Source organism: Bos indicus x Bos taurus, chromosome 5, assembly GCF_003369695.1.
Source record: "Bos indicus x Bos taurus breed Angus x Brahman F1 hybrid chromosome 5, Bos_hybrid_MaternalHap_v2.0, whole genome shotgun sequence".
Lineage (NCBI taxonomy): Eukaryota > Metazoa > Chordata > Mammalia > Artiodactyla > Bovidae > Bos > Bos indicus x Bos taurus.
In genome coordinates this window covers 100,896,949-100,910,497 of record NC_040080.1, presented here as the reverse complement: position 1 = coordinate 100,910,497, position 13,549 = coordinate 100,896,949, and the positions used below count along the sequence as shown (strand labels likewise).

General features: G+C 40.0%; 1 protein-coding gene across 5 annotated transcripts in view; it reads right to left on the bottom strand.

The window, feature by feature from the left end:
- Positions 1 to 13,549, bottom strand: part of POC1B (POC1 centriolar protein B) — a 104,986-nt gene that overhangs the window by 29,752 nt on the left and 61,685 nt on the right. For 4 of the 5 annotated variants that reach the window (XM_027543196.1, XM_027543193.1, XM_027543195.1 and 1 more), the window contains one exon: positions 6,873 to 6,953. The exons of the other annotated variant lie outside the window; for it this stretch is intronic. In XM_027543196.1, coding sequence (XP_027398997.1) covers positions 6,873 to 6,953 — 81 coding nt within the window. The remainder of the gene's footprint in view (positions 1 to 6,872; positions 6,954 to 13,549) is intronic. 5 annotated transcript variants of the gene reach the window in all.

Genomic DNA, 13,549 nt, shown 5'->3' with positions numbered 1-13,549 from the left:
ACCACTTTCTTGATCCCAGAAAAGAAGATAGAAAAATCAAAGGTCTTTTTCCTCTCAGCAACTCCTCTGGTAAAATGATGCTGAACCGGGAGATAATCTCGGCCACCCGGAGATTACTCAGGGCTCCACCTTACTGTCCCTGGAGACAGGAGACAGGGAATCCCACAGCTGACATCCAATCTGTCAGGAAATCCTCTTGGCTCTGCCTTCAAAATATCAATACATTCAGAATCAGATCACTTAAAACCACCTCCTCTGCACCGTGGATCAAGCGACTGCTGCCTCCTGTCTGATGATTTCATTAGCTTCCAAACTGGTCTCTTTGCTCTCCTCCACTTCCTTTTCCCAGTTCTTTGGCCACCTGATGTGAAGAGCTGACTCACTGAAAAAGACCCTGATGCTGGGAAGGATTGAGGGCAAAGAGGAGAAGGGGGCGACAGAGGATGAGATAATTGGATGGCATCACCAACTCAATGGACATGAGTTTAAGCAAACTCCAGGAGACAGGGAAGGACAGGGAAGCCTGGTGTGCTGCAGTCCATGGAGTCGCAAAGAATTGGACCCGACTGAGCTACGAAACACCACCACCACCACCACCACCACCACCTTCGCCAGCTGATTTTCAACACAGCGGCCAGAGTGAAGCTATTACAACACTTGCCAATCATGCCTCTTTCTCTGAAGGAAGCCCACCCCCAGGCGGTGGATCCTCCTTACTCTCAGTCTGGCCTTCTATCACTGCGCCCACTGGCCTGGAGTTGCCTCCCCACAGATTCTTCTCATTTGTTCACTTCATTCCTTCAGTTCCTTCCACAAACATCACCTTTCACGTGACTCCTGTCCTGACCACACTATCTAAATGCACCCCTCTTCCTCCCTGAGTTCAGTGCCATCTACACCTTTGCATTGTTTCTACTATACTACATGGTCTATTTCTAAAATCTGTGAATTGCTTGTCTCCCCCTCTAAAATATAATGTAGGCTTCCCTGGTACAGGCACCTTTTGTTACTCATGAAGTGTGGATTGAGAGCTAAAACTCTGTGTGGGCAGGTATGCTCCTGGCATTCTCCCACATCTGCTAGCCCATGCGTTAGGCAACGTCAGAGACTCCAGATGAGACAGACGCCCTTACCTTACTAGGGTACGTATCACATTTTCAGTCACTTCTGAGGCATCTACTTATACCTTGCTTTCCCCACCTGGAATGTCCCTATCAAAATTCTACCCATCTCCAGTCAGGTCAAGACCTGGTCAAAGGTTTTTTTTTTTTCTTTAAGAGACGTCTTATTTCCTGTAGCCCATTCATGACCTTTTTCTGAATCCTTCTGTTAATAATCTTTCATTTGACAATTGTATACCCTTGGCATCTGGACTTCCCAGGTGGCACTAGTGGTAAGAACCTGCCTGACAATATAGGAGATGTAAGAGACGTGGGTTCAATCCCTGGGTCGGGAAGATCCTCTGGAGGAGGGGCATGGCAACCCAATCCAGTATTCTTGCCCGAAAAATACCCAAGACAGAGGAGCCTAGTGGGCTATAGTCCATAGGTCATAAAGAGTTAGACACAACTAAAGCAACTTATACTCTTGCCTGGAAAATCCCATGGATGGAGGAGCCTGGTGGGCTGCAGTCCATGGGGTCGCTAAGAGTCGGACACAACTGAGCGACTTCACTTTCACTTCTCACTTTCATGCATTGGAGAAGGAAATGGCAACCCACTCCAGTGTTCTTGCCTGGAGAATCCCAGGGACGGGGGAGCCTGGTGGGCTATTGTCTATGGGTTCGCACAGAGTTGGACACGACTGAAGCGACTCAGCAGCAGCAGCAGCAAAGCAACTTAGTATGCACTCTTGGCATCTAGTATTTTGAAACCAACACTTATATTGTGTTTTCTCTCTACCTAGGTTATAAGTTTCTTGAGGTGAGGCAGACACCCTGACATCCTGTCTTCAGGATATCATGTGATGCCTCCATGCAGTGTGGCTTTAAATATTTTGACTGATGGAGCAAAGAAAAGAGACTGTAGACTTTGATTTTCTCCTGTAATGCAATTGTCGATTCTCAGTTATTTAAGTAAATTTAACCCGGAAACTGTCCCTAATTCTAAAGAAAGGCATATATTATGTTCATACTCTACACAGTTCCCAGAGAGAAAACGAGAAATGCAGTTGTCTGAGAAGAGTCCATTGTTTTGATAGTCAATCAATGGAACATGAGCAAGATCGACAATTCCATTGCGGTCATTTGTTGGGAAAAAAAATAATAAAATACATCAAAACCTAGGAATCTAGTTTATCTAAAAATAACAATTTTAGTAATCTTAGTATTTTAAGTAAATTTTGCTTAGTCAGTATTTTTAAGAAATGCCACTTTATATAGACAATTGCTCCTTGAAAGAAAAGCTATGACAAACCTAAACAGCATGTTAAAAACCAGAGACATCACGCTTCCCTGGCAGGTCAGTGGCTGGGACTCTGAGCTTCCAATGCAGGGGGTGTGAGTTCAATCCCTGGTTAGGGAACTAGAATCCGTATGTTGCATTGCACAGCCAAATAAGTAAAATAAATATGTAGTTTTCTTTCTTTCTTTTTTTTTTTAAAGGGAGACATCACTTTGGCACAAAGGTCCATATAGTCAAAGCTATGGTTTTTCCAGTAGTTGTGTACGGATGTGATGTCTAGACCATAAAGAAGGCTGCTGCTACTGCTAATTCATTTCAGTCGTGTCCGACTCTGCGACCCCACAGACAGCAGCCCACCAGGCTCCCCCGTCCCTGGGATTCTCCAGGCAAGAACACTGGAGTGGGTTGCCATTTCCTTCTCCAATGCATGAAAGTGAAAAGTGAAAGTGAAGTCGCTCAGTCGTATCCGACTCCTAGCGATCCCATGGACTGCAGCCTACCAGGCTCCTCCGTCCATGGGATTTTCCAGGCAAGAGTACTGGAGTGGGGTGTCATTGCCTTCTCCAAAGAAGGCTGAGCACCAAAGAACTGATGCTTTCAAATTGTGGTGCTAGAAAAGACTCTCGAGAGTCTCTTGGACAGCAAGGAGATCAAACCAGTCAATCTTAAAGGAAATCAACTCTGAATATTCATGCAAGGACTGACTGATGCTGAAGCTCCAATACTTCGGGCACCTGATGCGAAGAGCTGACTCATTGGAAAAGACTCTGATGCTGGGAAAGATTGAAGGCAAGAGGAGAAGAGGGTGACAGGATGAGAGGGATGGCTGGCATCACCAACTCAGTGGACGTAAGTTTGAGCAAACTCCAGGAGACGGTGAAGGACAGGGAAGCCTGGTGTGCTGCAGTCCAAGGGGTCACAGAGTTGGACAGAACTGAGTGACTAAACAACAACAGAGAAATTCCTGTCTTGCTTGCCTAGTGAGGGGAGGGGCTGAGGATGTAGCCACACCACATGTCAACCTAATGTTGAATGGCTCTGTATAATTTTGATGACAAAATCTTGGTCTATTTCTAAAGAATAAATGAAAACATTAAAATACTCAGTGAGAATCTTGAACTAAATAATCTTCAGAAGATCAGAATTTAACAAGTGACAATGTAATTGGAATAAGATTCAGAAGTTTGAGATCATTTTTAAACTATGTCTATGTGACAGCCTTTACAGAAACATTTTTTTTTATCAACAAAGCTTTAAAAATGCAGATTGGGAACAGCTTATTTTGATCCTGAACTATTGTATCAAATTTCCTGCCTGGCATTAGAGACACAAGTGCAAGCCACAAAGATACCAGCTGTTACACTGTATCCCATAATTTCTTCTCTGTTGTAAGAAGGCATCAGAGCACAGATATCAATACACTAAGATCTAGAAATCTGCCTGAATGTAATATTAAATCAAGTCGAAACAGGAACAGAAGCCAATTATTTCTTATATCATAAACAGTCTGCCTTTATCCTATTAATAAATTTCACAAATTAGGTTTTAAAGAGTAATCTTTTTATATCTCATCTTGATGAAAATGAATTTCTAAAGAAATGTTCTTCCAGTCTGCAAAAACCAAACAAATCTCTAAAATAAATAGTAACCACAATAACAAAAACCACCTTTAAATACGGCTTTTTTTTTTTTTGGCTTCCAACATTTCTCTGGGTTTTTAAATTATAATCACATGCAAAGTTCACACCACACTAGTGCTTTATGCCAGAATAGAAACAAATATCCTTTACAATTATGCTTGACTTGTTGTGCAGAAGCAAAAGAAAAGCAGCCAATATGTAGAGGAGATGACAGATTAAGAAATACTTACCACGAAATTAGTGGGCTTCCCTGGTAACTCAGATTGGTAAAGAATCTGCTTGCAATGCAGAAGACTCAGGTTCAATCCCTGTATTGGGAAGATCCCCTGGAGAAGGGAATGGCAACCCACTCCAGTATTCTTGCCTAGAGAATTACATGGACAGAAGAGCCTGGTGGGCTACAGTCCATGGGATTGTATTGAGTTCATGGGATCGCAAAGAGTCGGATTCGACTGAGTGACTTCACTTTCACTTTTCACTCTCATGCATTGGAGAAGGAAATGGCAACCCACTCCAGTGTTCTTGCCTGGAGAATTCCAGGGACGGGGGAGCCTGGTGGGCTGCCGTCTATGAGGTCGCACAGAATCAGACACAACTGAAGTGACTTAGCAGTATAGAGAACAGACTTGTGATGGCCAAGGCAGGGAGATGGATTGGGAGGTTGGGGTTAGCAGATGCAAACTATTGTGTGTAGGATGGATAAAATAACAAGATAAAAACACAGGTTTCTGTGTAACACAGAAACTGTATTCCCTGTGATAAACCATGATGGAAAATAATATTTTTAAAATGTATATATGTATATAACAGAATCACGTTGCTGTACAGCAGAAATTAACATAACATTGTAAATCAACTACACTTCAATTTGGAAAAAAAAAAGAATTGTCGTCTTGAGGTCCTACCTACTCTGTATTCCTGAGTCAGTTGCTCAGCAGTGTCTGACTCTGTGATCCCATGGACTGTAGCCCACCAGGCTCCTCTGTCCATGGGATTCTCCAGGCAAGAATACTGGAGTGGGTAGCCATTCTCTTTTTCAGGGCATCTTCCTGATCCAGGGATCAAACCGAGGTCTGCAACGCAGGCAGATTCTTTACCCATCTGAGCCACCAGGAAGCCCTGGCATTCCTGAGTTAAGGTCCCATAATGTAGACACTTGACTCTGATGCTTCTGCAACACCATCCAGGGACAGACAGCCTGCTATCTCTTGCTAGCTGGAATTTTATGCGCATCTCCATAGCATACTATCGAGAACACCAGGATTCCTCAGGTCATGAGGCTTTGCAAAGTTTGAAGGGTACTGGCAAGGAGAGTGAGTCTCAAAGTTCAGACCAAAGACTTTTGATGATCTCTTGTATCTTCTAGGACAGAAATACCCAATTTTAGTCTACCAACTACCTCACAGGAAGGCAGCACATCTCAAAAGCCACTTATCTTTTGCTCCTCTCACTACTGGGGCAAAAACTCAACTCATCAGAATTTATAAATTTCAACAGCGGGCCTTTTGAGTAATTCATTGAACATTAATGTATTGAGCACCTACTATAAGCTAAGCACTGTGGCAAGAATTTGATGTCTAGTTAATTTTTAATCTCATAAATAACTTATTAATGCAGGAATGCTCACAGGTTTATTTTGTAAACATGAACATTGTAAGAGATAAGATCACAGACCTGCTTGAGGTCCTAGTGCATGCGTGCTAAGTCACTTCAGTCGCGTCCCACTCTTTGTGACCCTATAGGGCCCATCAAGCTCCTCTGTCCCAAGGAATTCTCCAGGCAAGAGTACTGGAGTGGGCTGTCATTTCCTCCTCCAGGGGATCTTCCCGACCCAGGGACTGAACCCACATCTCTTATGTGTCCTGTACCGGCAGGTGGGCTCTTTACCACTAGCACCACCTGGAAAATTACCAACAATTCTTGGGATTCTCTTTGACAACCAGCCCCTAGGCTGACCCTCCAGCTGATTTCCTGTCTCTGGAACTTCTTATGGCTGATCTGGGAGTCTTTTGTGCATGGAATTCACCCTAAAAGACCCTTTAATAAGCAGACTTCTTTCTGACACAGGATAGACTCAGGATAGACTAGTTCTCTGCAGAATTCCTCGACAATAAATACAATTCTTGAGATCTACTGGAAAGTTTATAATATTGTAATGTCAAGGGTTTGTCTTGCTTGTTTTCTTTTTTTTGGCCACATATGAATAATTTACCCCCAATATTTAACTATACTGACACTATTTCAGTAGTGTTGCCAAAGACTATGCCATTCCTCCCATTTGTTTTTAGGACTAGTTTTGCTCTAACAGAATTGATAGCAGAAATGATCTGCCTTGCAAAGATTAAGCACACTCAAAGTGAAAGGCTAAAACTCAATTTTTTAAGACTTCGGATACACTGATAAATTGTATGTATGCAAATACACCTTAATTTTTGGATTATCCATCAAGAGAGATGAACAAAGGAAAATGACTACCTTTCTTACAGCTCTAAGGAGAACAGAAGCAAGTTTAGCACCTCCGAAAGGCAATTAGGAAAAAAGGAAATCTGTTCTCCAACAGCACGTGAAATGTCACGTGGACTACCTTAAGAGGAGGTGAGACAGCATGGATTCTCCTGCCCTCAAGGTCCTCAAACTACTTTTCTGGAATCTGGTACTGCTCCCCCTGGTGGCAATTTAGACACATTGTAAGTTGACTTTTCATACAAGGTTTTTTCTAAACTGTTAGGCTACTTAAGTCAATTTTATAATCTTTTCTCCCACACACTTTTTAAGGAAAATGGATTATGCCAAACAATTAAATACCACTTAAATGCCAAAGGAAACTTACTGTGGTAGAATCAAAAGAAAGGATGTCCACAACAGGGGGAGTAGAGGTCTGCAAATCGGTTACATCAAGCTTTGGATTAATCTGCATATATACATTAAAAAGGCTAATATTAGATTTTTATACCAGAAGAAATTGGATGCCATTTGTAACAATCTAGAGGGTATTTCCTAATATATTCTAAAATTAAATATATTTGTATATTAGCATGGATACAAAATTTTTAAATATTAGCCTATCAAATCTATCAGTATGTAAGAAAAGATCACTGTGGCCAAGTTGAATTTATCCCAGGAATAAAAAGTTGCTTTTACATTTGAAAATCAATGGGATTCACCTAGAAAGGGCTATTAAAAATAAAATAAATGACCCACCTTAAAAGATGCAGAAAAAAATCCTAGCCAGTTCAGTAAGACAAGAAAAGGAAATAAAAGCATTAAGATGTAAGAATTGGAACAGAAGAAATAAAAATTGTTATTCATATATAATTATCTATAAAGAAATCACAAAAGAATCTACCACTAAATCATTAAAACTAACAAGAGAGTTTACTAGATCCAAAATTGATACACAAAATCAATTACATGTCTGCACTTTAGTACACAGAAAATGTAAATTTTTAAAAATCATAATTTACAATATTATAAAAATTTAAAAATACATCAGAGAAAAACCAAGATGCATAAGACCTTTATGGAAAAATAAAATCATGTGAAGTTATTAGAGAAGTTTATTGCAAGTTATACCATGAAGAGCTCAGAAGCAAAGTCCTGTATAAATGAAAAACAAATACAAAATAAAAATGGTGCCACAAATCAGTAGAGGAAGGATGACTTGTACCTGAGACACAGGCTCACTAAATAGATCCCTAACATGTCATAAAAGATGGGCAGCAGATAAATTATAAACCTAAATGGTATGTTAAAACTATAAAGTTAATAGGAGTAAATGTGTAAAAATGTCTTTCTGACATGGGGTAGAGAAGAATATCTTAAACTAAAGCTGCAAAAGTAAAGCCATAAGGCCGAAAAAGGTAAAAATGGGTCCATCTTATTTACACCAATATTAAGGATTTCTGTTTCACAATGGATACCATAAAGTTAACAATCAGATAATGGAACAGGAGGAGATATTATGTTTGAAACTGGAAAAGGACAAATATCTAAAATATATAGGGAAAAACCTACAAATCAATGTGAAAAGAAGTCCTAAGAAAACATCACAGGAAACCTAACAGTTATCTAGACTATGAAGAGATTTTCAGAAACAGTAGTAGTAATTAGAAAAGGGAAGAGTAAAGCAAAATCCCACTTACTACCTATCAGGTTACAAAAGCTAGAAAGCTCAGTGGTGTGCTGACCCTGTTTATAGAGCATTTTTTGTAATGACAAAAACAAAAACCACAATCTTGGAGAAACTAACACTACATTGTAAATCAACTGTCAATAAAATAAATAAATTCAAGAAACAAACCACAATCAGAAATCCCCAAATGTTTATCTACAGTAGAACAGATACATAATCATGGGAATTTCTGTCTTAAATTCATTGGAATCCTATACAGCGGTGAAAATGAATGAAATACAACTATGCGTAACAACATATGAAAGCATGAATTCAGAATCCATACATACAAATCTCAGGATTTTAATGTTAAATAAAAAAGCAGGTTGTATAAAAATATACATAGTATGATTCCATTATATAAAGTTTAGAACTGTCCAAAATTAAATAATATCTAATTATTGATTCAAACATATATAGTAAAATTTAAAAGAAAAGCAAGAGAATAATAGAGTGGTGACTACTTTGGAGGAAGATTATTTCAGAATTTGGAAAAAAAAAAAAACAAAACAGGAAAGAAACCACAAGGTCACTAATTATTTACACTAAACATTATGAATACAAAGAAATAAACAAAGGGCAACCAAGATAGCAGAACTTGGTATCAAACAAATGCTGCCAACAATGAGAGTACTGGCGAACCTCAGGAAGGGGCTGTTGACTGAGAAAGGCTTCCCATGGGGAAAAGAGAGCTTAAGATGACTTCTTTAGAAAAGTTACGAAAACAAAAGCAGAGAGAGACGGAGATGAGGTTATGGGCCTCCCTGAGCACAGAGGCAGAACGCTGACACAAACTTGCACAAGGTGGCCACGAGAGAGGGTGGCAACGGTCAAACTGTGACGGGTGAAGGCATTTGGGGAGGCACAGAAAAACTGGAGGCTAAAATGTGCGTTAGAAAGATTATGCTGGCGGGAAACGTAGAGTATCCAGAATAAAGTGGGGATGTAACAGTGAGGAGAACACTGCAGCAGTCAGGGGCTGAACCCGTGGTTAAGAGGAGTGGAATGATTTCAAAAGCAGTATCGTGTTTGCTCCGTACAGTTGTAGCTTTGGAAACATTATGAAGTATTTACATTTATCCAGCCACTTGTGTTACAGGCAGAGGGGTACACACCCAATAATCCCCATACTGCAATAAAGAAGGAATCAGAACCGTACAAGACAATCTGTTTGGCCGCCTCGGTTTTTTCTGGCCATTCCACAGAGCAGAACACACAGCCTCCTTCCCATCAGCTCTGGGTCCAGAGTTGAAGCAAAGATAAGAAACCTGAGGTGACTTGCTTTCCTTTCAGTGGTGAGCTTAGCTGTCCGGAAAGTGCTTGCAGACGCCTTATTTTCTTTTATCTACTGCCACCTAGTGTAGATGTGAAATTGTTTACCAATGAAAAATTGAATCTGCTTTTGCCATCTGAAACAAGAACTGCTCCAAAAGATGAAATCATATGGAAACGATCAGTGTCTCTCATACAGAAATCCTTGAGTTTCTACGAGCTGGGAAATTCTTGCTATAACAATATTTTACTGTATCGTGCTACAAGTTGCTGCCACATTGATTAAGTGAAGCAGGAAAGTCTCACTAAGTAAAAGTTTATAGTCTTTTCCACAAAGAAAATATGCTGAGACAGTGACACTTACAGTTATGTTCTTTGCAAGCTAATCTCTGTGAATATTAACAGCACCTTCTAGCTCTTCATTTTTATTAAAGGAAATAACGCTTCAATAACAACAGTTGCCTTGAAATAGGAATCAGCTGCCTCATGAGAGGCTGAGTTTTCCATCATCGTGCAAGGAATTCATGCATGATGGAGGATTAATACAGGTGCCCTCACAGATTCCATCCCATGCCGAGGTTCTGGACAGTGAGGCGTTCATGAGCTAAAAAATTCTGAAGAGCAAGAAGCATGTCCATCTTGTCCATTGTTGCGTAATCTAAAGCTACTATGATGTCCAATATTTGTTAACAGGATGAAATCAAATTTCGATTCTACTGAAGCACTGCATGAAAATAGTTAAAGGTACAGAATGGAACCAGAGTGACTGGTTTCAGTTCTCATGTTGCTGCTTGCTAGCTCTAAGATTTAACTTTCATGGACCTCAATTTCGCATGGAATAGAAATGGTGCTTACTTTATAGTTTTTAGGAAGACTTAATGGGAGAGGGCGATGGCACCCCACTCCAGTACTCTTGTCTGGGGAATCCCATGGATGGAGGAGCCTGGTGGGCTGCAGCCCATGGGGTCACAAAGAGTCAGACATGACTGAGCGACTTCCCTTTCACTTTTCACTTTCATGCACTGGAGAAGGAAATGGCAACCCACTCCAGTGTTCTTCCCTGGAGAATCCCAGGGACAGGGGAGCCTGGTGGGCTGCCATCTATGGGGTCACACAGAGTCAGACACGACTGAAGTAACAGCCCAGCAGCAGCAGCTGGGAGACAGTAGACGACAGAGGAGCCTGGCGTGCTTCAGTCCATAGGGCTGCAAAGAGTTGGATGCAACTTAGAGACTGAACACCACCACTACCAACCCTTCTTATAATATCCTGCAACTCTCCAAGAATAGCTATTTTGAAGCCTTTCTGTCTCCAAGATCTACCATCATCCTTTAGAATGGCTCTATGTCTTCCCATCAAAATGTGCAAAAATGTGGGGAAGAAAAGTGTCAGGCACACACTAAGTTCCTCCTTCAAGGAGGAAAGTTTGGTTTCGTCTGGGGGTTTGGACTATGTAGCCCAGCTCGTGACAGTCTGAAAAAGACGAAGTCGGCGTGAATTAGTGATGTGCCATTGCACAATGTGGACAGGGTTAAAATACCTTGTATTAAAAATGAGCTTCTTTCCCACCAAGAAAAGAAAGTTGTTCTTATGTTTTAATTAAGACAGTGTGCCCAGGCCAGGAGCATTAACAAAGGCTCTGCAGTTAGATGAGCAGAAAGGACAGAGGAGGGGTCTGACACAGTGAAGAAGATTTTATGCTTTCTGCCTTCTTTCATGTGACCTTCATCTCTCATTTATTCTAAAAGCAATCTGGCCATCACCCTCTCTATCTGTGTAGGAATTAGTAATTTTTATGTGTAGTCAGCTGGTACCCAAGGTCTAAGACTCCATAAGATTCCACACCTTCAAACAAGTGGTGCCTTTAAAAAGACTGGCAAATGGATGACTTTTGTAAATTGCAAATAATTTCACTCAGAAGATTGAGATTATGTGATTCAAATCAGCCTAAAACATAATAAAATACAGATCACAGGAATATGGTATTGCTTCAAACTCAGAAATGAAACCCGTCTGTTACTAAAAAAAAGAGGAAGCTGGGGAAATTAGATCATTTAGATGCTATTTATTTCACATTTTCTAATAATATATTTTCATTCTTTTAATTAGGAATTTTGACCTCAAAAAAAGGGGGTTACTTGTTTTCAGTTATTTCCAAAGTAACATATTACTTTGCCTAAAGCTTTGAAAAAAAAAGTTTAATCCATCAAAGTTAGTATTTCAAAGTAAAATTTGCTTATCTTAAATAATACACAGTACAACTTCTATTCTGACTCACACTATTCTAAGTGACATTTAAAAATTAACAGCCTTTTAGCTATGAGAGATTCATAGACATTAGTTTGAAGTCTTTAAAAAATAATTTGATATTTAACAATTATTTATTCATAATGTTAAAGATGTTCTCTGTCCAGAAAACTTTATACCCTTGCTTTACTTTAAGAGATTTTACGGGAAAAAAATGAACAGTTGGTTGTTCTTATGCAGAATCCTATATCACAAAGTCTCTGGCATTTTATGTCACAAAATCTGAATTTTGACAAATGTAAGCCATACTGTATACTTAGTTTAAGCAGGTAATAAATGCAAAGTGCTCAGGTAGTAACTGATATTTAGTAAATGTTCAATACTCACTGGGCATCTAGTAAGAATGGAGCCTTTTGTTAAATATAAAAAATAAAAACAAATTGGAGTTGTAAGAATATCTTCTTGTACAATCTATATACTCTCTCAGGAAATGGCTCTCGTCGCTGTCCTATATACAAGCCATACTTAAGAGTGTTAAATCATAATTACTTGTAACACTTAGGGAAACAGAACATTAGTTCCCCCAATCATCTTCCATAACTAAGAAAAGGGAAAGAAATGGATAATGACTCTATGAATTGGTCTCTGATCTGCTAGTATTAGAAACTGAATTATGTATCCAGACATTCACTTTCTCAGAAGTGCCATTTTCAAAAATTTTCTTGGTAAATAAATGATGGATGACAATCGCTACTGAAACTTTATTTCAGTCCATTTAGTAAATATGTATAAGTACGTACAGGCTTCCCAGGTGGCTTAGTGGTAAAGCATCCACCTGCCAAGCGAGAGACATGGGTTTGATCCCTGGGTTGGGAAGACTCCCTGGAGAAGGAAATGGCAACCCACTCCAGTATTCTTGCCTGGGAAATCCCATGGACAGAAGAGCCTGGCGGGCTACAGACCACAGGGTCACAAAAAAGTCAGACATGACTTTGAGACTAAACAAGAGCAACAAGTATTTACAGAAAATTTAAACTATACACAAAGGTTGACTTTCTCAAGGCAACAAACATAATCATTCAGTCCCAATGTTCAAGATTCTGCACCAAGTAACTGAGCTGTAACTCCAAGATGAAAAGCCAGTTTTTAATAGATTTTTAAGTGTCTATGTGAAAAATATGGGTATAGAATGGTTCTGCATGGCCTGGGTCATCCTGACCTAGCCATACAAAGCAACCCAGCTAGTTTTACTGCTTTCTGGCTGGACTGCCAGAGCAAAGCTACTGAGAGAACTTGTTGACATCTTAAAGAAAGTCTAAGCACTCTTAAGTGGGCTACGGGCTAAGAGTAAATCACAGAGAAAATGGCTTGAGTCCCCAGAGCCGAGGCAGTGTGATATCACGCAAGTATCACTAGATTAAGGGTAAGGAGAACTGGGCTCAGCCTGCAGCTCTGTCACCTACCACTCTGGAAAGGCAGGTGGCTGAATGGATAAAAGGACAGCAGCAATGCTGCTGATCAGGCCCAGCCAAGCTACAGAAATACCAGAATGAAAAACACCAAGAGTCCATAAGATCAGCGTGGGTGAAACAAGGAAACTCAAGTTAAAATATATTTCACATATACTTGATGTGAATACATTTGATCACAGGGGATCAACAAATGCATCTATAATTGTAGAAACTGAAACAAAATGTGATAAACCAGAAATTATAATATATTCTTTCAAAAAAATAAAAGTGGGAGAACCAAGATGGTGGAAAAGTAGGTGGATGTGGAATACATCTCTGTACATAGATGGATCAGGAGTACATCTA